At 34.5% G+C, this 23,155-nt stretch overlaps 2 protein-coding genes across 2 annotated transcripts; one reads left to right on the top strand and one right to left on the bottom strand.

The window, feature by feature from the left end:
- Positions 1 to 6,800: 6,800 nt before the first annotated feature.
- LOC129904437 (pentatricopeptide repeat-containing protein At1g73400, mitochondrial) lies at positions 6,801 to 11,445 on the bottom strand. The gene is made up of 2 exons (XM_055980010.1): positions 7,289 to 11,445; positions 6,801 to 6,941 (listed from the first exon to the last, which is right to left on the bottom strand). Exon 1 carries the CDS (start codon positions 11,019 to 11,021, stop codon positions 9,327 to 9,329), a length of 1,695 nt encoding a protein of 564 aa, XP_055835985.1. The 5' UTR covers positions 11,022 to 11,445; the 3' UTR covers positions 6,801 to 6,941; positions 7,289 to 9,326.
- Positions 11,446 to 13,191: 1,746 nt separating this feature from the next.
- LOC129904149 (uncharacterized) lies at positions 13,192 to 22,424 on the top strand. The gene is made up of 7 exons (XM_055979692.1): positions 13,192 to 13,584; positions 14,202 to 14,290; positions 14,386 to 14,524; positions 20,880 to 20,975; positions 21,106 to 21,228; positions 21,552 to 21,814; positions 21,934 to 22,424. Exons 1-7 carry the CDS (start codon positions 13,446 to 13,448, stop codon positions 22,042 to 22,044), a joined length of 960 nt encoding a protein of 319 aa, XP_055835667.1. The 5' UTR covers positions 13,192 to 13,445; the 3' UTR covers positions 22,045 to 22,424.
- Positions 22,425 to 23,155: the final 731 nt, after the last annotated feature.

Here is a 23,155-nt window from a genome sequence, read left to right as displayed (position 1 = left end):
ATTCATCTTCTTCTGACCGACTTCATCCATCACAATTTTTTTTGGTGTCTCCCTCATTCCAAAGTTGTAGAGCTGTTAAGTTGTAGTTAGATTTTCACTTTTAAAATTACTTATTTATAGTCATTGCGCATCGAATTTTGCACAATCAGAATCACAAGTTCACATGTACGCACAAAAACAATATATCTAGAAGGCAAATCTCGATCCTCCTTTTCTTTCCTTTCATATAGATTACTACACTTGACATGAGATTTTCAATAAATCAAATTCAAATATACCCTTCAAAGAAATAACAAAAAATGTAGGTAGCTAAAATAATTTTTAATCTAAATCATACACCAACAAAATTGAAACTGATATTAGATATTATGAATATCCAATATACAATTTTTATTTCTAATAAAAAGGGACAATGAAATGGACAACAATACATATTGCTCATGTTCATCAAGTTTACATCTTTGGATCTTCAAGGATAGATAATCTCCATAAAAAAATTAACGTTTTTACTTTGAAGAGCTTAATTCAACCTATTTATTTAGAATGGACAATTGAAATCAAATTAAAAAAAATACAATTGCAATCAAGCACATAATTAAACGTTTTCCCCCATATATTTTAATCGCACATAATAATTATGAGTTAAAGTATTATATTGTATGGACAAAGCCTTCATTCTATCAACACAAGAGGATCATTGATTACTCTACTCTACAATAATATTTTCAACTATAATTCTCCAATCAACCAAACCATATAAAAAAAATAATCACGGGAAAAAAAAAAATGCTCCACCTACTTATTTTCTTTTGCTCATATGAATTAACAAAACACATGATATAAAGTGACCCAAAATTCCATCAGAAAAGAGAAAAATAGAGAAAGTAGTCGAACAAAGAGAAGAAAATATCTCAGTAGAAGCAACGAAGAAATGGGCATAAAAAACAAATAAGAAACGATATAAATCGGGAAGAAAGGAAAAGGAAAACTTATTATATGCACACATATAAAATCAAATATATTTTCCTTGATTAAACTCAAACGTAAATGAGAAAATAAATAAACAAATTTTTTAAATGCAACTGCGAATTGAGTGAAATTTGAAACTGTAGCTGCACTACTGATTTTTTCTTACCCAACTTCTAGTTTTAGGAAACACTTTATTTCTCCAAAGTAAATACAATGCAGTTAAAATATGAAAATTTCGTCAAAAAACAAAAATGCACAAAATGTGATAGATAGGGGAAAAGTGAGATAGATTGAAGAAGAAAAACAGGTGTCACAAGCTTCCTATGTATTGAGCCAAGTGTCCAATATTTACTCATGTGTCCGTGTAAAAGGATATATGTGTTAATGTAAAAAGATTGTGGTCTATTTAAATTTATAGACAACATATGTTGCATTCAGTACAGTCAGCTGATGCTTTGTTTGTCCTAGCCTTGTTGGCTTTTATCAAACACTTTATTTTTTTAAAGTAAATACAGTGCAATTAAAATATGAAAATTTCGTTAAAAACAAAAATACACAAAATGTGATAGATAGGGAAAAAGTGAGAGAGATTGAAGAAGAAAAATAGGTATCACAAATTTCCTATGTATTGAGCCAAATATCTAATATTTACTTACGTGTTAGTGTAAAAAAATATACGTGTCAATATAAAAAGATTATGATCTGTTTAAATTTATGTACAATATATGTTCATTTAGTACAGTCAGATGATGTTTTGTTCGTTCTAGCCTTGTTGGCTTATATAAATGGGTAATGATGATGACGGATCAGCCATGGCCATACTTGTACTTTGGATTTTTCTGTAATCATTGAGAGCTCTCTAATTGTAATCTTTTAATTTTTTTTAAACTCATTAATTTCAAGCAATATACTATTCAATTAAAAATACTATTCTAACCTTGTCTTTGCATCCACGTGGCAGGTTTTGATAGAGTTAGAATCACAGTTGGTGAAACTGATGTTTGGTAAAATGTCAATTTTTTAGGGACAAAATATGGGAAGTAGCAAATCGTATAGGTAACTTATTACAAGCCGTAAACGAAAAGACTTCAGCCAATTAAATTGTATATTCAATGATTTCATTGATTACTCTTGACGTGTCTTATTTCATAAAACTTTCCTATTTAAATGACTTTTACTTCTTTAATCAACATTGTCCTGCTCGATCTTTGTTGACCTTTCCCGTTTTATATTAATTGATTTTTATATTAAAAATAGTTATTTTATATTAATTGTCTATCTTATAAAATTAAAAAAATATTAATTAATTTTTTTTTATATTACCCTTGCAATTAGTTCTTTTTGAAAATGTTAACATTTGTTTGTAAAATTCCCAAGAAGTTTTTTAAAGAAAAAATTAGTAAAATTATCTTTTTATTTATGTTTTTTAAGCACCGTACAAAATGAAAATTGATCAAAATATGGAACGGAGGGTGTATTTCTTAACAAAGTTTTAATTAGATTTATATTTTATTAATAATAATTTAAAATTTTATATTAATTATTGTTACTTCGTGTAGTTATTTAATACTAAAAATAATATATGAAAAAATACTCTTAATTCATTGAGATGAACAAGTAAAAAGCATCGCTTCCTGGAAATTACACATGCTGCCTATGGGTTTTTCCTTTGTTGGATTTTGTATGAAAGAAAGTGTTAAAGAAATATGGTACTTCTTCTATTTTATATTAGTTGTCCAGATTGTTAAAAATAATTGTCCCAATTTTTTTATTAATTTATAAAATTAAAATAAAATCAATTGAGTTTTTTTCAATTTACTCTTACAATTAATTATTTTTAGTATAAATAAATTTATAAAGTTTCAAAAGCGTTTCTTAAAGGATAAATTAATAAACTGCCTTTTTTATTTATTATTTGTAAAGGATTGTGTAAAGGAGAATGTGGGCATATTATACTAAAATATGAGACGACGGAGTAATTGACAAAGATGAAATTTATGAAATTGTGGAGTATTTCCGGGATGTATTTGATTTCAATATTTGCTGAATAAATGGTGGGTGAAGAGAAGAGATAAGAAAGGAAACATAATAATAATAATAAAGAGAGAAAAAAAGACAGAAAACCAAATAATAGATTTATTTATGCATATGTAGTATCATATGTGTGAAACCACCGTCTAAAATAATAGTGGAATAGTTGGCAAAATTTCTTATTATTCCTTTATATTTGTGTACATATTTCTCAACTCTCATAAACATCTCATCCATATAGTAAATCTGGCTTCTATTTTCTTGCACATAAATCATGAAAAACATAAGGAAAACTTCACCAAGAGGAACATTGAATTTTGTCATTTTTCATTTAAAAAAAAGGTAGAAGGAGAAAGGCAGAAATGATATTTTAAGAAAGTTGATTTATATTAGGCGCTATTAAAATTTGACTTTAGGCCACCGATCTTATTGAGTCGCTCCTAACATTAGCAGTAGATAACTAGTCATCGTCACACTCGTGTATTATTAAAACTCATCAATGGTGAGAATACAGAGAACACAAAGTGCCATAACTGGCAGTTGAAGAAGAAAGGAACTCACAGAGAAATTACAGAAAAGATATTTTGAGAAAATATGAACTCACACGTTTATTCACTGAGCACTGTAATATATTTACAATTCAGTGACTGTGACAGTTGTATCCCACTTGGAAAGAATCTAACTAACTACAAACTAACTCTAACAAACTCAACTAATCAGTTGCTTAACTAATTAATGGACAACTAATTGTGGTACACTTTAATTAACCATATTTAAAATATGATCTTCAATATCCCTCCTCAAGTTGGAGGTGAGGATCTCACTGCCAACTTGCTGAGAATGGCAGCATGCTCGACACCAGTAAGAGCCTTTGTAAGTATGTCGGCTAGCTGATCATTAGTAGGAACATGATGAAGAGCTATCAGCCCCTCCTGAAGTTTATTCCTCACAAAATGACAATCAACTTCAATATGCTTGGTTCTCTCATGGAATACAGGATTATGAGCTATGTGTATTGCAGACTGGCTATCACAATAAACAGCAATAGGAGATGGATTAGGGACAGTCAACTCAGTGAGTAATCTGTTAAGCCAAATTAATTCCCCTACTACTTTTCTTAGTGACCTATATTCTGCTTCAGTTGAGGATAGAGAGATGGTCTCCTACTTCTTAGATTTCCAGCTAATAGGACTGTTACCAAGTAAGACTAAATATCCATGCACTGATCTCCTTGAGTCTGGACAAGAAGCCCGGACAGAATCACAGAAAGCCCTCACTGTGCAATCAGGATCATTAGATAGGTGAATTCCCAAGGTTGAATCCTTCTTCAAGTATCTGACTAGATGGAAGGCTGCTTGTAGGTGAGGAGTTTTGGGATCTTGCATAAACTGGCTAAGCTGTTGAACTCTAAAGGCTATATCCAATCTAGTATTGGTGAGAAAGTTCAGCTTCCCTATCAGCTTTCTATAGTAAGTGGGATCAGGCAGGAGTATTCCTTCTTTGACTCTGAGTTTGACAGTAGGATCAAGAGGAGATGAAAGAGACCCATATTTGAAGCATTCACATTCTTTCAGCAAGTCCAGGACAAATTTCCTCTGGGAGATTAATATCCCTCCTGTGGTGTCAAGTATCTCTAGGCCTAGGAAGTAGTGTAACTTTCCAAGGCCTTTTATTTTGAAGGTGTTGTCAAGGTAAATCTTGAGTTGTGTAATCTTAGTGGTGTCTGTACCTGTGAGAATAATATCATCTACATAGACTGCCATAAAAACCACCAAAGAACCTGATTTTTTGAAACATAAGGAGTAATCATGATGAGAGTGAGTGTAACCCCTTGAAGATAAGGCTTTAGTTAATTTGGCATACCACTGTCTACTTGCTTGCTTAAGGCCATAAAGAGACTTGTTTAGTTTACAAACTAAGCCTGAATCATGTACATCAAGGCCCTGAGGTACTTTCATGTACACCTCTTCGTGGAGATCACCATGAAGAAATGCATTGTTAACATTAAGTTGGAACATGTCCCATCCCCTTTTCACAGCACAGGCTATCAAGGTTCTCACAGTAGTCATCTTGACTACAGGTGAATATGTTTCAGTATAATCTACTCTAGCTTGTTGAGTGTAGCCTTTCACTACCAATCTGGCTTTAAATCTCTCTATGCTACCATTTGCTTTGTGTTTCACTTTATATACCCACCTATATCTAATGGCTTGTTTATCAGGTGGTAGTCTCACAAGATCCAAGTGTTATTGGCATATAATGCCTCAAACTCTTGTGTCATAACTTTCTGCCAAGCAGGACTGAGAGATGCCTCTTCATATGATGATGGCTCTCTATCATGACAAACATTTTCAACAAGTGCCTGACTGTTAGGTGCAATAGCATCAGGGGATATGTGGTGATGTTTGGTGAACAAGGCATTGAGGGAAAGGTTGGTGGTGTTAGGATCAGATGATGTGACAGCGTTAGGGGTTCTTAAAGTAGGAACAGAAACAATATAGTCTTTCAGATGATCAGGGACTTTGCTTACCCTTTGAGATCCTCTTTGTATTACTGCAGGAGTTGGTTGTGGTAAAGAATGGTTAGAATGAGGTGAGTGTGGTGCATGTGCAGGTAGGTCTGATGGACTGGTAGTTAGTTCTAATGGATTGATAGAGTGTGTAAGAATCTCACTTCTGTGATCATTCACATAATTATCATATGTTCTTAATTCAGCACAATCATTAAAATCAGCAGGAGAAGGGATAAGCTTAAGAACAGAAGGGAAAGAACATTTGTCAGAAGATAGATTAAAAGGAAAGATATCTTTATGAATTATGACATCTCTAGAGACATATATCCTTTTTGTAGCAAGATTCATCACCTTGTAATCTTTTGTTCCAAAGGGATATCCTATAAAGACATGTGGAGTGGTTTTGGGCTCGAATTTGTCTATAAGAACTTTTGGTATAGTAGGGTAACAAAGACATCCAAAAGATCTAAGTTGGCTGTAATTTGGTTTTCTGTTGTGTAGCAATTCATAAGGACTTTTGTTTTTGAGGAGGTTTGAAGGAAGTCTGTTAATGAGGTGTGTAGCTGTTAGAATACACTCTCCCCAATATTTTCAGAGGTAACTTTGATAGGAATAATATGGCTCTGGCTGTTTCTAACAAATATGTATGCTTTCTTTCCACCACACTATTTTGTTGTGGTGTGTAGGGACAAATTTTCTGATGAATAATGCCCTAGGATAGGAAAAATTGAGTTGCCTCATTATTAGTAAACTCTAAACCATTATCAGACCTGATTTGTTTGACTGTAGTTTTGAACTAATTTTCCACAATGTGTATGAAGGTTTTCAGCACTTGTAATGCATTGCTTTTGATACTCAAAAGGTGTGTCCAGGTAGACCTAGTATGATCATCTACTAAGGTAATAAAATATCTGTAGTTATCATAGGTGGACACATGATATGGACCCCATAAGTCAATATGAAGTAGTTCAAATTTAAAAGAGGTTTGGCTGGTTCTTTGATTGAAGGGTAACCTTTCTTGTCTTGCCATAGGACAAACGGTGCATAAAAAGGGCTGTTTTGAAGAGAAGGTGGCTGGAAGATTGGAGATATTTCTCATTTTAGCAAAAAGCACATGGCCAAGTCTATTATGCCACAATAAGTCCACACTATCTCTAGTAGTCATACAAGGATTATTATCAAACAAGACACTTTTATTATTGGAAGTAAATGTACAGACAAGAGGATTATAAGCAGTGTGCAAAGTAGTAAACAACTCAGATTTGTGTACTTTACTTCTACCAGGGAAAGAAAGTATACTATGAATAGGAAGACAACAACATGTGGGATTTGTAGTGACACTATCAGTCTTCTTCAGACATCTTGAACACAGAAAGTAGAGGCCATCCTTGCTACTACCAATCACCCGAGGCCTCTTCACTGAAGGAGCCTGAAATAGACACAATGCATCAGTGAACAATACCATGCATTTCATGGAAAGTGATAATGAGTGAACTGAAACAAGATTGTACTTAAAAGAAGGCACATATAACACATTATGTAGGATGATCTCAGGTGTGATTAATACATCACCAAACTCTATCACCTTAACCTTGTATCCATTAGAAAGTGAAACCAATATGGGATAAGGTAGTGTTGTAATGTTGGTTAAAGATAATCTGTTAAAGGTCATGTGATTTGAGGCCCATGAGTCTAGCATCCATAAGTCATCACTTGATTCAAAACATTTACATGAAGGATTGCTAAAATCAATGGAAGAAGAACAAACCACAATACCTGCAAAATTCATAGGACTAGCATTGGTGATTGAGTTGTTTTGATCTTCACCCACATTTTCAATCTGGAAGTGTTGGAGGAGGTCCACAATTTGTCCATATTGCTCATTTGTAATACCTTGGTGATTGTTACTATGTGACTGCTCTGCTCCATGAGTAGACATCATGTCATTTGGGGACACCATGTACATTTGCTACTACCTTCTTTTCCTTGAAATTCTGATTATTTTGTCTGTAGTTTTGACCATTGTTGTAGGTATTTGGCTTGAAATTCTGATTGTTGTTTTGTGGATATCCATGCAACTTATAACATTTATCCCTGATATGACCTGATCTTTTGCAAAAATCACAGAACATGGCAATTCTACCACTGCTACTTCCTGAGTAGTAGTTGTTACCTGTGTAGTTGTTATTTCCTCCTGAGTTGTTGCTGCTTCCTGCATAACTGTTGACTTGATAATTTGTTCTGAAGGTTCTTCCTGTTGAACCCTTGCTATTGTTGTTGAGATTATTCACATTCAAAGATGTTGAATCCATAGGCATTCTACCAGTAGGCTTGAATTCCCTTTGCTTTTCTTCCTGGATTAGTAAGGAAAAGGCTTGTACTATGGAAGGGAGTGGGTTCATCATGAGAATGTTACCCCTTACCATTGTATATACTTCATTTAAACCCATGAGAAACTGAATTAAGCGTCTATCTCGTTCTACCTTATGCAAGCTATCTTTAGCACCACAGATGCACACATAACTTCATTGATTTCTCAGATTTAGAGTGCTCAATTCTTCCCACCGCTTCTTCATCCTTGTGTAATAGACAGAGATGTCCAATACTCCTTGAATGAGATCATTAATTTCCTTTTGTATCTGATACAATTTCGCCCCATTAGTCTGATCATATCTATCCTCCAACTCTTTCCAAAGCTCCACAGAATCACTAACATACTCCACACTATCTGATATTTCCTTAATCAAATTCTTCAAAATCCATGACGTTACCATATCATCACACCTTTGCCATTGTCGAGATTGAGGTGAATTTGCAACTGGCTTCTTACAATTTCCATCGATGAAGCCCAACTTGTTTTTCACTGAAAGAGCTCGCATGACTCCTCTCTTCCAAGATCGATATCCTGTTCCATCGAATTGTGTAGGAACGAGCATCATTCCTGGACTATCAGATGGATGCACATACAAAGCACTGCTAGTGTCAATAGCAGTAGTGTTGACTCCCTCAACAGCAATAGAGTTTTCTTCACCAATCGCCATCGCAAAATTTAATTTGAGTATTTGAGAATTGAACTAGATCTATGTTTAATTCCTACTGAAAAACAAGCTAAGAACAAATTGATTTATATGAATCGATTGTAACGTTGAAGGGAAACAGAAAACCAATGAACGATATTCTTCAGAAAGAATTAAAGGCAAAGAAGCTGTATAAACAATCCTCGCTCTGATACCATATTAAAACTCATCAATGGTGAGAACACAGAGAACACAAAATGCCATAACTGGCAGTTGAAGAAGAAAGGAACTCACAGAGAAATTACAAAAAAGATATTTTGAGAAAATATGAACTCACACGTTTATTCACTGAGCACTGTAATATATATATATACAATTCGGTGACTGTGACAGCTGTATCCCACTTGGAAAGAATCTAACTAACTACAAACTAACTCTAACAAACTCAACTAATCAGATGCTTGACTAATTAATGGACAACTAACTGTGGTACACTTTAATTAACCATATTTAAAATGTGATCTTCAATATGTATATCAAGTAACATTTCTCATGAACTTAAGTGAACCTTATACTAAAATAGGACCATTTTTATTTATACTAGACAAGACAACAACAACTGTAGAAAAAGCATTATTAACTTCACTCCAAATTAGTTTTCAGAACCATTTGGAAGATAAAATCTACACTCAGTCAAAGAGATCATAAGTGCCAAATATTTGTTGCATACACAACAAAATGCATACAAAGAAACACACCATCCAAACGTTGTGCCACTTAGACAACATAAGTTATTTTCACTTTCCTCTTAAGTTCATGCTCTTCCGCTTCTGATTGATGGCAAAACGTCGTGCCATAGCAGGGTTGTAGAATGTTCTCATGTGTTCTGACAATTTGTGAATGGCTCGTAGATCACCAATAGCTGAAAGCCGCGTTAAAAATGAGTCAAATTTCCGGTATGGTAGCTTCATACCCCTGTTCACAGCTTCTTCCAAAAGGAAACATGCCTCTTCGGTAGCATTGTTATCAAAAAGCCCTTCGATCATCACACAATATGTTTCTGTAACACGCGCACAACCCCTCTTAGACATCTCGTGCCAGGTTTCAAAGGCTCCATTGACGTCACCCATTCTAAAGAACATCACCATTAGCATATTATAGGTCTGTACACTTGGAACACAGCCTACTTCCGTCATTTTCTGATAAAGCCTGAGCGCTTCGTCTCTCTCTTTGCTGTCACAAAGGACCTTAAGAAAACAGTTGTAGGTAACTATATCAGCAGGGTAGCCCTTGTTTCCCATTTCTTCCAAAAGCTTATAAGCTGCCTCGGTCTTTCCAGCCAAACACATTCCTTCAATCAATTCCTTGTATGTTGAAACATCAGGAACACATCCGCTATTTATCATATCTCCGAGAACTTTAAAACATTCTACCATCATATCATTCTGAACAAGAGCCACAATCATAATAGTATATGTTTTTGCAGTGGGTGAAGACATGGTTGAACCTTTAGTTCTCATGAACTCGAGAAGGCCAGCAGCCTGCATCACCATTCCTGCGGTGCAAAATGTCTCAATGGCAGTATTATAGGTGAAATTATCGGGTGTATGTCCTATGCTGATCATCTGTTCAAGAATGCTCATAGCTCTATCTGGATTTCTAACACGGCACCAACCGAAGAAAAGAATGTTATAAGTATCAGCAGTTGGCTTAACCTTACTCTTCACCCGCTCAAACATAGCCTCGGCTTCCTCCACAAGGCAGCACTTACACAAAGCATCCAACAACAAATTAAAGGCATATACTTCAGGTTGTGTCTTCACTCGTATCTTCTTCTTCTTAGCAAATTTATGAAGATGTGTCAAATGCTTTTCAGTATACTGTCTAAGAATTTTCAACAACACTTCTAACGGAACTAAACTCTTATCATTTCTCTTCATGTAGTCTAGAAGATCACAAACAACACGAAACTGCTTCACCTTATATTTTGTACTAGACAATATATCAATCATCTCATTATACGCCTGAGGCTCGTGACTATAATTTTCTCGATGTCCTGCCCACGTAAAGAACCTAAATGCTATCTTCTCTTCATAACAAAGCTTTTGCAAAACCTCCATCACCAACGGCGTTGTTAATTCTATTTCAAGCTTATCCAGAGCTACCTCCATCTTATGCCCTGGATAAGAGTGATCCACAACAACCTTGTAAACCTTATCAACGGGATCATTGCTATAGCTTTCCGTTGTTTCCTTCAACGAAGAAAATGCAGAAATTTCGGTACTATAAAACCGCTGAAAGGACAGGAATGATGGTACACATAATTTTGGACTTCTGCTCAAGATAAATGATACCCTTGTAGAAAATAGATATTTTGTATCATTTGTGCTGGCATTCCCATGAATATATGTGGATGCTAACATGCGATTTTGGGAATGTAATTTCCTCATCAAAGTCTTATACATAAATGACACAACTTTGAACTGAGACATTACAGAATTTCCTCCAAAAAATCAATGCATACGAATACTTTAACTTTCACAACGAGCAAAACAAATCATCCTTGAATAATTATGTGTGTTTTTTCGTTGAGGCATTTCATCGAACAGGTGGTAGCTGCAGTGGAGCACGACAAAGCTTTCTACCATCTGTCATATGTATGGGCGGGAGAACACCAAAGGTATGGACTCAGACGATGCCGTTTCGTTCTCCGTTAAGTTTGCTCTCCGGCGACGGTAATGTATTAGTAATTTGGAAGAAGTAGTACGGGCAACGCCGGCTGCTCAGTATTAATTAAAAAATAGAACATAAAATTTGAAATTAAAAATTAGATACTGTATGTATCTGTTTTCTTACAAATAAAAATAGTTTTATAATTACTATACTAATTCTAGCGACGGTTTGATTAGAAGAAGGTCAAATGATTTGTATATAACTTAAAATTTGTTATTAAATGAATTTATTAGTAATAATATGAAATGAGAAAATCCATAAAAAATATAGAGAGATAAGAAATGAGGGTTTTCTTATTTTCGAAATGTGTTTCATATCATTCCTCATGTCTCTATTTATACTAGTATATAAAGGTACAATTAAAAAGAGGTCGTAATAAGATATTAACCATTGATATTACTAGAATGTTGGGTACAAATAGATATGACATTATGCAAAAGCTAATAATTGTAAATTTTGAATGAGAATAAATCAAAGATAAAGAAAATTATATCAAAAAACAAGTAATGTTTAATACGATTTGATCAATGATCTAAAAAGTAGAAAGTTCAAGATAAATTCTAACAAAGAAAAATTCGAAAACATGCAGTATTGAATATGATTTGACCAGTGATCTATAAGGTAAGAAAATTCAAGGCGAATTCTAATAAATAAAAAAATATCAAACTACAAAATAATTAATACGATTTGATCAAATAATCTATAAGGCAGAAACATCGAGGCAAACTCTAACAAAGTAAAATAATGAGTGAGATTGTGGAGGTATGAGAGATTAATGGAGAAGTTATGGAGATATAAGAGTTAATTATTCCTTGCGTTTTATATTACTTGACCCTTGTTGACCTGACATACTTATTAACAACACTTTAATTAGATGTGTATTATAATAAATTAACCTTATTAATAATATTTTTGGACTCTTAACTTTTGACTACTAATTTATGTAGTTATTTGATATAAAGTTAATAGGAGAAAAAATAATAAAACTCTATTAATTTACTAAAACAAACAAGTAAATAAAATATTTATTTTTAACATAAATGTGAAGTAAAATTAATCGAAGAAAATATTAGAACAAAAACTCAAGTTTTTGGCTCTATTCGTAAAAAGTCATATCTTTTTGCTTCGTTGATGACTCAAATTCATAACCACAAAATTAGAGACAGAGAATATTTACCATCTGAACAGCTGATTTAATCGAAATTCAAATACTCCTTCGTCTATTTTTACTTGTCTATGTTTGACTTATTACATCTCTTAAAAAACAATAGATAAAGAGGTTATTTTACTATATTATCGCTATCAAGTATAAATCATCTAAATATTAAAAAGTGAATAATATTTAATAATAAGACATAAGAATAAAATAGATACAAAAAAGTAAATTATATCCCTATTAAGTATAAGTCATATAAATATTGAAAAGTGAATAATATTTAATAATAAGGCATAAGAATAAAATAGATACAAAAAAAGTAAATTATATTCCTATTAAGTATAAGTCATCTAAACATTGAAAAGTGAATAATATTTAATAATAAGACATAAGAATAAACTAGATACAAAAAAATAAATTATATCTTAATTTTTTAAATATGATAAGTAAAATTGAATAATTATTTTTAATATATTGAGCGAATAAAGATGTACGGATGAATCTTTTTAGCAACAAAACGAGGCAACAGAGAAATCCCAAAAAAGGCATAAGCTTTCCCCCGAAATTTTTGCTTGCCAGTACTATTACACGTTACATCACGTAAACCATAATTATCACTACCTAATTAATCTTAATTACTTTCTTTAAATTCACATATTAAAAACCGTCACCTAAAAAAAAAAACTTTTCACTAACGACAGCTGCCGGAGATAATAAAAGAATCTCAATTATTAAACTCATAATAAAGCTTTGGTACTTCATCTCCATTATTTTCTTTTTTATTATTATAGTAAATAAATTAGACAAAAAAAAAGAAGAAATTCTTGATAGTGGTACACCATCGATCTACTTTGATCTGTGTAGAGAAAACAAGAAACAGATTCCCCAGAAACATTCTACACATTTCTTGATTTTGGGGTGTCTTTTTAAAAAAAAATAAAAAAATAAAAAAATAAAAAAACTGATAAATATTTGTGGGTTTAAAGATGATGACATGGAGGAGAAGTAGAAGTTAAAGAAAGTGGAAATGGCAAGAGGAAAATGGCTGTCAAATAAGCGAACAACAATTGTTATTTGCTCAATCAACATTTTTGTTGCTCTTTATGTGCTTCATTCTCTCTATACTTCTGTATATATGTACCCTTACAGTGGTGATACTCAAAGAGGTAATTTTTGCTATTAATATGTATGATTGTTGTATTATTAATGAATATTCTGTTTACCCATTTAGGATTTTGTTGCTTTTGTTCAAAAAGTTGAATGGTTGTTTGATAAAGGGTGGATTTTGCTACAGCTTTTTAGGTATATACCAGATTGTTTTTAGATGACTCTTTGTCTTGATTCTGATTTTTTTTTTGTTTGCCCTTTTTGGGATTTTGTTGCTTTCTTGGAAAGTTGATTGCTTGTTTGAAAAATGTGTGGTTTTGACACAGATTTTAGCTATATAACATACACCAGGTTATTTTTGGATGACCCCTTGATGCTGAATCTTTTCTTTGAACCATTTTGGGATTTTGTTGCTTTCTTAGAAAGTTGAATGCTTGTTTGATAATAGGTTCTTCTGCCACAGCTTTTAGCTATACCTCAGATTATTTTTGGATGACTCGTTTTCTTGATTCTGGATTTTCTGTTGGTTCATTTTGAGATTTTTTTACTTTCTTGGAAAGTTGAACTTCTGTTTGACACAGCTTTTAAGTATATGCAGATTATCCCATTTTGAGTTTTGTTGCTTATTTGGAATGTTGATCGCTGGTCTGATAAAAGGGTGCCTTTGTGTGTACAGCTTTTAGGTATACCCAACATCAGATTAGAAAAATGGAAGAGTCAATTCAATTGCGGAAACAACTAGAACCTGTAGAACTTATTAACGTGGTAAGATCTTTATTTGGGATTTTGGTATTTGGTTTCTGAGTTTGCTGCTTTCCCATGGATTTTGCTTGATGAGGAATGCTTCTTATCTGGTGAAGGTAAATGGCTTAAAGAACAAACTTTCAATGGATGAAAAGGTGCAACAAATACCAGAGCATTTTAAACAGAAGATAGCAGATGAGATACTAGTAACTTTAAAAGGCATGAATGCCAATGCAGATGCGACCATGCTACAAGGTGATTGTGCCTTCAACATCTTTAAAATGTGCTATATTTTTTATGTGTCTTCATTCTTAAAGCTTCTATTTTGGAAGACTTCTTGGCTGTTTATACTGAAGCTGTATCAGTTGTAGACTTCTAGTTATCTCATCTCTTACTAAAGTATATTTGGTTTGTGTAGTTAGTATGTGGGATTGTTTGTTAATCAAGGAAGTTCAATGTAGGTTAAGGCTCATAAATCAATCTGGAGATTTTACAACATGATCAACTAGCTACTAATATATTCTGTATCTGGTCTAGTGTCTTGAGGTTTTCCTTTACCAAATTCAATGAATAAGGAGTCATTAAAACTTTTTAGAGGCTGTTCACGCAAGAGTAGAAAACAGGTGGCTTGGTCTTTTTGAAAAGAAAACTGTCAGATTGGAAGGACTGTTATGCTAACTTTTGGGTTTTATACCCGTGAACTCTTTTAGACTTTGGCAACCATTGGATTTGCTTTAACCTTTAGCTGAAAGTGAAATGCTAATTTCTTTTAATTAGCATATGCATATGATTTGTATGTCCTAGAATTGGGAGTTGTGGGATCATCAGATTGTGCTATTTAGGTCTATATGTTTTCATTCTTTTTGCAAAAAGGAATGCAGATGCTCAAGACCTGTTCTTTTTCTCTTCCTAAAAGACAATTCTATGTTGTTTTGTAATTGTCTGGATGTTAAGTTTCCAAAGTTATCAACGGTTCTGCACCAAGTTGCATTTTCTGTCTTCATGACTTGGCTTGTCCTCCAGATTTTGTCTTTTCCTTTCTTCTTCCTCGTTAAGTGGTTTCACTGTCTTGTCTGTAGTAGCTATTTTTTTTCTTTTCCGGCGCGAAAAGTCATATATGAATAAAAATTCGAATTTGTGTTTTTTGGTTCTTCTTAGACAATGGCTAATTAATGAATCAACCTTATCTCAAGATGTTATTCCTTTGTTCCGTTGAGATATTAATGGTATCTGATTTCCGTTCCGTCTCTACATTTCTGTACTCTAAATCATTCCACTGAAACTTCTACAATTATCTACTCGTAGTATCTTCAAATGTGGAACCCGAAATAGTCTGTAAATTCAGCTCACCAGTAAAACAACAAAACCTAGCTGCATACCTCTTTGCAAATTAGGAGTATAAATGAACCTATTGCTGTTGCAAGAAACCAGAAAGCGAGATACATTTTTATATAAAGTAATTTCACAGTTTGTGCTCAAGTATGGTTTCTGTTCATTGAATTTAACATTGAGTCCAGAAATAAAGGAGAGGAAGAGAAAGGAAGGTTAAACTCTAAACTTTCCCTTGATCTCCTTTGCTACTTTGCTTGCACAAGAGATATGCAACAAGTACAAAAGAGGGAGGTCTTTTTCCTCTTGGACCGAAATCAAACTTCAAACACTTGCTTATTATCTAACATATCTATTGGACATCTTGCCCATTTCCAACACCGTCATGAATCTCTGTCTTATAATAGCATTGCTAAAACATTGAGAAGTTAGGTAACAGATTCCTTCCCATGCTGCAATATAGTGAGTTTCATTGCTCTGTAATGTTACTATTTCTTGATGCTCAACTGATTGCTTACCTCTTACGTCTACTTTTTGGAGTGTCTATCACAAATTCATAACTTTTTCCACACCTCATGTATGGCTTTTCAATTATGCTGTGAGGTCCTAATCGAGATCTATATGGATCTTGAAGTAGAATTATATATTATAAGTTGGGTGAATCTTGTTGGACCTTTGTTCCCTCTTGGGTGATATTTATCCTTGTTCCATCATCCCTATTATGTATAATATATACAAAAGTCCATGTGAATTTTATTCAGAGGTGTAACCTCTTATACCTGGTTCTCCAATATGTTTCAAGCGCTTCTACTTCTTTCATTCAGAAGGGAAACTTACCATTGGAATTAAAATGTTTAATTTGGTCATTGGCCTCTCGTTGATAATGCTTAATGATCTATCACATCCCAGAAGGTGTTATAAATTCATGGTCCTGATTGGTGAATCGTTTTTTTAACTGTTATTCATTGAAAAGTTTATTGTCATAGTTGGTTAATTTGCACAGATACATAGAGCTGGTTGAATTTGACTAGGCCTATCTGTTGAATGAGCTGGTTCAAACCACCATGTCACTATAGGTCAGAATTGGTCGGATTACAAGGAGTCTCTATTCGCTTAACTTTAATCTTGATTCCTCCTGCAATTCATTTAGGGATTGTCAGGTAAACCGATTAGGGGGACTAGAGATATGGTCTAGCCTCATATTATAAGTGGTGGTTGCTTGGATTTGTTCTTAGGGGACCATATTACTTTTCTTCCGTGGCTTTTTCTTTTCAAAATTGATTGCCTTATGTTATGTCAGTCTTTGTGTTGTTATTTCAGAATACTCGTTATATTATGTTGGTCTTTGTGAGGGTCAAATTGACCAATCTTAAGTCTCATCTTGAAGATGGAGTTGTTTTTCCAATCTAGATCAGTTATGTAGAAATGACTTAAAGAACACTACTGCCTGCAAACTTATAGAATTAAAATTGCTTAAGTACTTCATGAGAAATGTTAAAACATGTATTCTTTCAACTTCTGAAATAGATATAGTAAAATATCCAAGTATTCTGGAACAGAATAATGTAATACAGTTATTTATTTATGTTTGTGATTTTCAGTCTTCTTGTTTCTTTGTCATCTTTCCTGTTCGTTACAACAACAACATAATACCTAGTGTAATCCCACAAGTGCGATATATGGAGGGTGGTGTGTACGCAGCCTCACCCACCTTGTGAAGGTAAATAGGTTGTTTCTGATAGACCCTTGGCTCAAGTAAAGCATACATATCCAACAATCAAGTAAGTAAAACAAATACAGTAGCAAAGAAGCCATGCTGAAAACAATTAAGAAAAGAACAAGTTGCATCTTTCCTGTTCGTTGACACCTTTAATTGCAAGAATCTAATGGAAGTGATCTCTCAATCCTCTTGGCTGGGGATTCTCATTCATTGAATATTCTGGATAGCGAGGTGTTGACTAGGTTCTAAATTGTAACATGGCCTTACTGTGCTTGAGCATCTAGATGCTTTTGGAAGCTCAGACATCTATAGTCAATTGCAGTATTGCACTGTTGGATTGCTGAACTTTTCTACTCAATTGTGCTACTTAAAGATGCTACACTCTGAATATGAATGCATTTGTATGTTTATCATTCCGTAGAAGCCTAAAATCTTCTCGGTTAACTGGATAGCTTACTCTTTTTTTGTTGATTGATCAAATCAATATTACTGATATATACAGAGGCGGCGTTATGTATTCAAAAGCATTACTAGTATCTGTTAAGCCTCTAAATGATTAGACCCCCTTTTACACCGTATGAATTTCCTCTTTACACCAACAAAAAAAATGATATAAGTGGGATTATGGCATTTAACAATGAGTTCTCAATTCCAGCAGAGATTACCCTATTCCTTTCTCCTAATAGTGATCAATAGAATGCATACATGTGCAGTTTTCCGAAGTTCTTTCCTTCGAGCATCGTGTTTGTTCAGACTCCAAATTCTTATTACCTCCGCTACCGATTGAGCTGTTGAGGAAATATCCTCTGGAGAATATGCTCTCTTAAAGTTGAATCAAGTAAAATGTTGTGAGGGGATCTCCACACCTGTTATTACTTTTGCACATGCGTCTCCAAGTTAATAATCATGCATTTACATCGTAAATTATTAATGCATTCAGACTGAAGTGGTTATGGAGATACTCACAAGAGCCTCAAGCACACTGGAGCAAAGTAATTAAAGCTAAATATGGAGAGAACAAATAGATGACTAATGAGGTATCTACACCCTATGGTGTAAGTCTATGGAGGTCTATCAGAATCTTTTGGCCTTTTTTGAGAAATAACACAACTGTGAGGGTAGGCAATGGAAGTAAGACCTCCTTTTGGGGAGGACAAATGGATGGGACAAACTAGTTTAAAAAACCTTTTCCCTGAGATGTATGTTTTGGCAGTACATCAGCAAATGAGTTTAGCTGACAGTTGGACACAACAAGGATGGAACATCCAGTTTAGAAGGAATTTTAATGACTCGGAAACCGAAACTGTGACAGATTTTTTCAGAGCTTTGGAAGAGTTCAAAGGGACAAAGGATGAGGCTGATAGACTATGGTGGAGCAAAGATAGCACAGGCATGTTTAAGGTAAACTCAGCATACAAGTTTTTGAACAAAGGTGGACAGCAACCAACACAATGGCCATGGAAACAGATCTGGAAAACAAAAATACCCTTCAAGGTGGCATGTTTTACTTGGCTACTGGCAAGAGAAGCAGTCCTGACACAAGAAAATCTAAAGAAGCGGAAGTTCTCTATGTGCTCTAGATGTTATTTGTGTGGAGAAGAGGTTGAGACAGTCAACCATCTGTTTTTACAGTGCAGGATAACAACCCAACTTTGGAGGATTTTTATCAACCTCAGGGGTGTTGTTTGGACTATGCCTAACTGAATCACCCACTTTCTCTACATTTGGGAAGAGGTAGGTGTGGGAGCTTTAGATGGAGGATTGTCTTAGCCTGTATCTGGTGGACAATCTAGAGAGAGAGAAATGCTAGATATTTTGAGAGCAAAAGTTGTGATCTTCAGAAGATCAAATTGAATTGTATCAGACTTTTTTGTTTCTGGTGCAAACAGATGTACCTAGAGGATACTGAGTCAATTATTGAGATCCTTGGCTCTTGTTAGAATTTAGATTCAGATATCCTGTTTTGTTGATAAGTTGTAATTATGGTTTTGCGTACAACCCATGTACTAGTTTAATCAAATACATACAAATGTTACCTTTCTAAAAAAAAAAAAAAAGGTTAGGTGATTTCTTTCTATTTTGCTTAGGTTTTATGGACATAGTTACCTGGTAACTATACTAGTAGAAGGATATACATAGGTCGTATAGTGGAGGTGCGCGCAAGTTGCCCTGCACACTAATGTTATCCAAAAAGGAAGAAACAACAGCCTCCCCTCATTGCGTACGAGCACCAGTTTCCTGGGTGCTTTAGATCTCCATATTGACGTTCATATGTCTTTCATCACCTTCTAAGCTAAGAGATTATAATAGACTTCAAGAAGGATATTGGTGAAAGTCCCTTCTAAATACCATCTTTTCTGCTTCCATGGCCCACACATTGTGTAAAGTTATATAGCTTGTGCAGGAATCTTTCTGCCTCGTCACCCTCACTGTCTTTATGCTTTCTATGCTATCTGCCCTCAGTTCCAGTTCCAATTAATAATCTCCACAATTGTGGCTTCCTTTGTATGTTACCTTTAAAAAAAATAAAAATTGTGGCTTCCTTTGTATTTGCAATAGAGGAGAGGTGAGGGAACTCATCTTTTGTGAACGTACCACCGCACCAAATGTTAAGCAGAATGGACCATGTCTCCCATTTCTGGCAATCAATCTAATGTATCTTGAGTCATCCTTTCTCTCCTCACGATCCCTTTCCATAAACTTGTTCGTCAAGAATAATCCCTCTCTTTTGAGAACAATCTCTAATGGGTGCAGCCGCGCTTTTTATTTAACACTTCCATCCGCAGAGCCTTCTTCCTAATTCATGAACCTCTATACCATTTTCCGGGTAATGCTCACTTCAACATATTCAATCTTCGCATACACATCCCGCTATTGTTAACAGGGGCTATGATTCTTCCTCAATTCACCCAATGAAAATTTCCACCTCCAACTTTCTCTTTTTTAGACTAAAAAGATACTGGTTCTTAGCCACTGAAGGTGGGATGGGAAATAGACACATGAAGTACAGAGGAATGTTCCATACGATTGCCTTTATCAAGGTAACTCTACTTCCCTTTGACAGGTACAATGTACTGCTTCTTCCGTCCTTCCTATCTTCTCCCAAATTTTTGCACCAATTGATTCCTAAAGCTCCCCTCTCGTTGATTTACTCTCTAAGGGAAGATTCGGGTATTTTCTTGGAAGCTCATCTACGTGTTGCATGCCCAATCTCGGTCAGTCAGAGGGATATTCTTCACCTCATCAATTTGGATAGTTTTCTTAGATGTCACTTAGTTTGACGATCAACAGTAGACGAATACATATGTATGTAAAGAAATCTTCTTGATGCTTTCTAATGATATCTCCTTATTTCATCAAAAAAAGAAGACCGAAGTAGCCACTGGTACATTTTTGGATAAGGGAATCCAGTGTAATATAATTTTTATTATTTATTGCCTCAATAGTTCTGCTGTTATGAGAACAAATAGTCTATTTGATATTTTTATTCTATGTATACATTCTGCTTTAGTTCATTTACAATTCCTTGTTATCATTGTTGACGGTGTTTATGTTGAACAGATGCGGTGGAAAGTTGGCGGAGAGAAAAATTACAAGCCACCAGTGAACTTATTCATGAGAAGACATCAAATTCAACTATTTCCCTAAAGGAGGCTAGTATGTTCTATTTAGGAATTCTTCACATTTTCTGTTTTCAGTTTTCTGTTGATGTTGCAGGGGTTCTGCATCCCCTGTTAAGAGGAACTTCCAGAAAACAGATGAGAAGTTTTTGTGACATTGCTTGCAGGGCTACTTGCACGAGCTTTGGGCGATGACTGGGCTGATCTGTCAGAAGAAATTGGTCTCTGGATACCCATTCAGATCATCAATACGGAACACGATGACAATCCTGAGGGTGAAGAGGAACTTGGTAATGACATTGTCAATTGCTCAGTACAAATCCTTTCAAGGTTTTTTGTTGTGGTGCAGATCAATCATTCAGCTTCTCATTATCTCCCCATTTTGAGGGAGAAAAGAATTCTTCTGCAAGTGGTTTTGTTATTATTGTTATATCATTTGTTTTTCTCCCTTTTTGGCATAAAAGAACAATCTCTTCGATAGAAATCGTGCATGTTTAAAATGTGACCAATCAAGTTTTATGTCCTCTTTATTGCAAATTTGCTCACGAGAAGTAATAAACTCAGGAGAACCTGTCTTACTATAGATTCTTATGCAGTAATTTATATTCTCCAGATTACGAAGTCGTAGCTGGCAAGCCGCTTCCTCTTGAGTGTCATGCTGAAGCTCATACTGATTATGGTGGTGATGCTGTTAGATGGGGCCTTACGCATCACAAAGAATCGGCATACGATTGTTGTATGGCTTGTTTGAATCAAGCTAAGCAAGCCAGACCTAACCAAAAGAAATGTAACATATGGGTTTACTGCCCATCAGAGACGGGTTGCCACTCCCCGGATATTTATCAACACAAGCATCAGGAGTGCTGGCTGAAATATGTAAGTTACGCCTTTCCCTTCACAAAGTTTACTACCTCCTGTTCTCGTCTTGCAAATTTTGATTTTTAGTGGACTAAGCTGTTCTCAATCCCCTCCCCCTTTTTCATGTGCAAATACAGGCAAAGAATCCTAAATTGAATTTTAAGGACCGCTACCCTGAATCATACAGAAATGCCCACCCAAATGCACCAGTAACTGTTTCGTGGATGTCTGGTGTTGTTAGTGTATAATTTTATCACTAACAAAATAGATGATAAGCCTTGAGATCTTGGTGCTTCCACGATGTGAAGAAAAATCGAATCAGTTTCTTGATTTGCAGATTCTATGAGAGTGCTGCTTCTCTTGTTGTTGTTTTATAGGAAGATAGAATTTGTACCAGAGTAGAACCTTTTTGTTTGTATTACACGATGATTAGCGTGGTTCTGGTATGCTTAAGGAAGTCCAGTGCCTAGGAAATAACATTTTTTGACATTGCAATTGTTGATTAAAGTTTTCAATTTATGTCAAAGTGGATCTTAGCAACTGTTTGGTCAATTACTTACATAGTTTATGTAATATCTTTTGATGAACTGCTTTTGGTTTTCTTAAAGTAAGATGTTTCTTTGAATCATTTGTTATCTCAGAACTCTTATATTTTTCACCCCGCACTTGATGTTTACACCAAATCATTGATAAGATGACACGTGTCTTCCGCTATACTAGGTTGGTTGAGTTGAGTTTGGTTAAAGTATCACATGCTTTATGGATCAACATTCCCTAGACTTGGAGCTAAAAGATTGTATTAATGGTGAAACCTGGTTATATTATTCTAAACTTAACTTATGGTGTTAATTATGCTTCAAAAGGTACCAGCTTTAAAAAATAATCATTAGATGGATATCCTGAAAAGGAAATAGTGTTTGGTAAAGTGAAATATTATACCAAAAGATATTCTTGGTGATGAAATCATTTTCACCTTTTATAGATGCAAGTTATTCCTCCACAGCTATTTCAACTTTCGTCTGTGTGAATTTATTCGACCAAGATAAAAGTCGCACCATAGTTGTAACAAACCAAGTTCATGACACGTATTGTTTGCTTTGGTTAACAGACCTAATAGTTTTCTTCTTTACGTTACGCCATCATTGAGCCCATGTTATGCCTTACCAACATCTCATGCAATGTTATTTGAGCACATTGGAGTGAAGACATGTCTTATTCAATATCAAAATGATTAATCTCTTATACCATAATAATCACACAAAGTAATCACATTTGTAAGTGGTTATTGTTTGGTGCAGCGTCCTCTTCACCCTTAACTTCAGGTTGAAGTGAAAAATAATAGCTACAAGTATAGAAGCA

The sequence above is a fragment of the Solanum dulcamara genome, chromosome 9, assembly GCF_947179165.1.
Source record: "Solanum dulcamara chromosome 9, daSolDulc1.2, whole genome shotgun sequence".
Lineage (NCBI taxonomy): Eukaryota > Viridiplantae > Streptophyta > Magnoliopsida > Solanales > Solanaceae > Solanum > Solanum dulcamara.
Note: the sequence above shows the minus strand (reverse complement) of the source record. Positions and strands in the feature narration are given on the sequence as shown.